The sequence below is a fragment of the Monoraphidium neglectum genome (genome assembly GCF_000611645.1).
Source record: "Monoraphidium neglectum strain SAG 48.87 unplaced genomic scaffold scaffold03813, whole genome shotgun sequence".
In the NCBI taxonomy this organism is placed as follows: Eukaryota; Viridiplantae; Chlorophyta; class Chlorophyceae; order Sphaeropleales; family Selenastraceae; genus Monoraphidium; species Monoraphidium neglectum.
Genome location: NW_014009816.1, coordinates 1 through 3,783, shown reverse-complemented (window position 1 = coordinate 3,783; position 3,783 = coordinate 1). Strand labels below are relative to the sequence as shown.

General features: G+C 70.1%; 1 protein-coding gene across 1 annotated transcript; it reads left to right on the top strand.

Annotated features, from left to right (window-relative positions):
- Positions 1-646: 646 nt before the first annotated feature.
- Positions 647-3,362, top strand: MNEG_13421 (hypothetical protein; the record flags this gene model as incomplete). The annotated part of the gene is made up of 4 exons (XM_014038107.1): positions 647-2,133; positions 2,337-2,506; positions 2,713-2,911; positions 3,171-3,362. Coding segments are annotated over 4 exons (2,048 nt in total), but the record flags the coding sequence as incomplete, so codon positions are not given.
- Between the last annotated feature and the right edge of the window lie 421 nt (positions 3,363-3,783).

Genomic DNA, 3,783 nt, shown 5'->3' with positions numbered 1-3,783 from the left:
AGAGGCGCGCACGCTGACGGAAATCCTTGGTGGTTAGGGCGGCACAGTCGACACCTGCATGCTCCGAATTCAGGCGCTTGCTGCACCTCATGTGAGGGCTCTGCTGCTGCTACGCACCGCCAAGATTTATGACCTACCCATACCGTGAAAATATTGGTGCTAAGCCAACGCCATGTTATCATACCTATCACATACTGGATGCCGTCTCGACTGCGGAGGATGAAGCATGAAAGGTCGGTGTGGATAAAGCGGGGCAGAAAATGATGCGCAGATAGAGAGGCAGGAATATTCAAAAGTACAGTATATATACATCAAACGTGACGTGCAACCGTTCTAATCGACAGATCACTTTCTACAGTCACAAGCGGTGGGCAGTCAACAAAAGTTGGGAGTGGATGCCGGATACAGTTCTTATATGACCAACTTTATAAGCTGACACGCCCTGTCGGTGGCTCGCGAAGAGGCGCTCGCGCTGGCGCTGCGCAACCGGGCCGCCGCGCCCGCACGGCAGCGGCTGCCGAGGCTCCTCTCAAATTCGTCGGCTGCACAAAGCCATGTATGGGCGCCCTCGCCCTGGCCTCAGCCCCCTGCATGGCACCGGCCGTGCCGCAGGCAACTCGCGGCCTGCCGCGCGCTGCCGCCACCCATGCTCCCGCCCGCGGGCCTGCCCCAGCTGCAGCGGCGAGCGCTGCAGCGCCCGACATTCGGCGGCGGCGCCGCCCCAGACGCGAGCAGCGGCCACGGCCGGGGACTCCCTTCGCAGGGCGCAAGCTCGCCGTTGGGGCTGCTGCTGCAAAAGCAGATCGCGGACGCCGAGTCGTGGGTGGAGTTGCAGCTCGTTCTTAACCAGCACGGCGCGTCGATGGCGCCGCCGCTGCTCTCAGCCGCCGCCATGCGGGCCGCGCGGCTGCAGCAGGCTTTGCGGGACGGGCGCCGCCGCGCGCAGCAGGCTGAGTGGACTGAAACGCACAAGGCCACAATTCAGCACGCGTGGGACCGAGCGGACGAGTTTGCAGCTGCTGCGCAGCGGCGACGACAGCAGCAGCAGCAGCGATGGCCGGAGCAGGAGCAGCAGCAAGAGCAGGAGCAGCAGGAGGAGGGGCGGGATGGCTGGCGGCTGCAGGACGAGTGGGAGGAGCAGGAGGAGAGGCGGCGGCGTGCAAGGCCGCTGCCCCAGCTCGAGGCGCGCGGCGGCGATCCGCCGGGTGCGGGCGGCCGTGACGCAGCGTCATTACGCGTGCAGCAGCAGCAGCAGCCGCATCAGCAGCCACAGCATCAGCAGCCGCAGCCGCCGCCGCTGCAGCAGCGGCGGCGGAGGCTGCAGGGCGGCGAGATGCTGACAAAGTACTCAGACGATGACTACCACGCGTTCCTGCAAGAGGTGGCGCGGCTAGCTACCGCGCAGCTTCCGCCCTGGGCGGCCGAGCGGCCAGAGGAGGAGGAGGACGAGGGCGGGCAGTGCGGGTGTGAGGAGCCGGAGGGCGAGGAGGAGGAGGGGGAGCGGGGAAATGTGACCGGCCGGCGCGGCGACCAATCCTTGGCTGGGGTGCGGCCGGCCGACGAAGGCGGGGCCACGCGCAGCGCCGCCGCGCTGGCGGCCGCCGCCGCCGCGGCCGGGCTGGAGCCGGGAGTGTCGGCGGCGCTTCTGTGGTCGTTTGCAAAGGCGGGCTACCACCCAGGCTACGAGCACGTCGGCGCGTGGGCGGCGGCGGCGGCCGCCCAGGCCGCCGACTCGGATGACATCACCGTGTGTCAGGCGGTGTGGGCGCTCGCCTCCCTCGGCCACCTGCCGTGGCCGTCCCAGTGGCGCGCTCTGATGGGGGAGGTTCGCCGCCGCCTGCCATCACTTGAGGCGCGGGGGCTCTCAAATATGCTCTGGGCGGCAGCGACTCTTGAACAGCGGCCGTCGGACGGCTTCCTGCGCGACTTCTGGGCAGCTTCCGCCCCGAAGCTCGCGGGCGCGCAGCCGCAGGCGCTCGCGAACATCTTGTGGGCGGCTGGAGCGCTGCGCGCGCCGCCGCCGCGCTCGTGGGCGCAGGCGTGGGCCCAGGCGTCGGCGCCGCAGCTCAGCCGGTGGGGCGGGAGGGACGTCGCAAACGCGGTGTGGGCGCTCGCGACGCTGCGGTTCCCAAGGTGAGGGGAGAGCGGTGGCATCGGCGCCGCCGCCGCTGCCCTGGGGAGAATGGTGCCGCGTTTCCCAGCCGGTTGTGGGGTGGGCATGGACTGCAGGCTCTCCTGATAGCTCCCACCTTGTGAAGCCGTTATCGGCCACGTTCCCTGCCCCCCACGCGCAGCCCTGACCCCCTCCGCCCCGCCCCGCGCCGCCGCGAGCGCAGGCGCCCGTTCGCTGTATGGCTGTCGCGCCTGCTGTCGACCTGCGCGCCGCGGCTGCACCTCTTCAGCGGCGCTGAGCTGGCGCAGCTGTCCTGGGGCCTCGCGGCGCTGCGCCAGCCGCTGGCGGAGCGACAGCTGGAGGCGCTTTTGAACGCGGTCATGGAGCGGAAGAGTGAGGGACGGCAGCGAGGGGCGGCCCAGGGGCTTGGTTGGGCCGCAATCCGGCGCATACCGAGGTAGATTTTGGGTGGGATGACAGGACAGGCTGGAGGTGCGAGTCCCTGAGTCATCGCACTGCATCGTATGAGATGTTGACGCGCGGCGTGCCCACCTGGTTTCGGCCCCGCGCCCCGGCCCCCACCTTTTCCGAACACGCAGCCTCCCTGAAGGGCCGCGAGTGGGCGATGCTCCTGTGGTCGCTCGCGCGCCAGGGCGCCGCGCCGCCGCCGCGCTGGGTCGCCGCGGCGGTCGCATGCACGTGGCCGAAGCTGCGGTTCTTCGGGCCGCAGGACTTCGCCAATGCGCTGTGGGCGCTGGCGCGGCTGGGGGCGGCGCCGAGCGTGGCGTGGCGCGGCAGGTGTGACGGCCGGGGCTCTCGCGCGTTGGCGCCGGGGCCCGCCTGCGCTGCCTCGTGCCAAACGGGAGAGCGGCCTGCTTGGCCCCCTACAGCTGCCGCCGCGTGGTCGTGCCGGGTCGTCCGCTCGAGGCTTCCATTCATTTGTCGACTTTTCGTTGTCGACTGCCACCAGCCCCTCGCACGCAGGGGCACCTAGCCACGCCACCGGCACCCACCCACTGCCACCCACCCCTCCAAAACCGAAACCTCCCGTCGGCAGGTACTTTGCGTCGTCCCTGTCGCAGCTCTTCTTCTTCGAGCCGCGCCACCACGCGCAGGCGCTCACCGGCGCCGCGCTGCTGAGGTGGCGGCCGCCCGCCGAGTGGCTGGACCGGGTCTTCCTCGAGACGTACGGCGGTTTGATGAGCTGGCGGCCCGCTGAGCTGGCGGCGGCGCTCAACGCCCTCGGCAGGTGGGCGTCACCCCCTCTCGCCCCTCCGCCCCACCCCAACCCCTCCCCAAGTCGACACCCCAACACCCTGGGGACGCCCTGTGATGTGTGCTGTGTTGCTTCGCGCGCCGCTAGCGGGGAAGGAGGGGTGCGCGCCACGGGATGTGGTGGCCGGCCTGCATGCGCTGGAATTGGGGATCGCGCCCTGTGCTGCGGGCTTCCGGCAGCCTTGTGAATCGCGGAAGGGCGGCCCTGATTTGCGGCAGATGGGCGGGCGCCACGCGGCAAGGCACCCAGCTCCTGCTCACGCAAAATGCAGCAGGGCGCGCGGGGCGCGGCGGAAGGACGCGCACGCAGCGACGCACGGGCGCTGGCCGAGGGCGTGCATTGCGGGCCCCTCTTCTGCATGTCCTGCCTCAGTGTTGCGGCCCCACCCCACCCC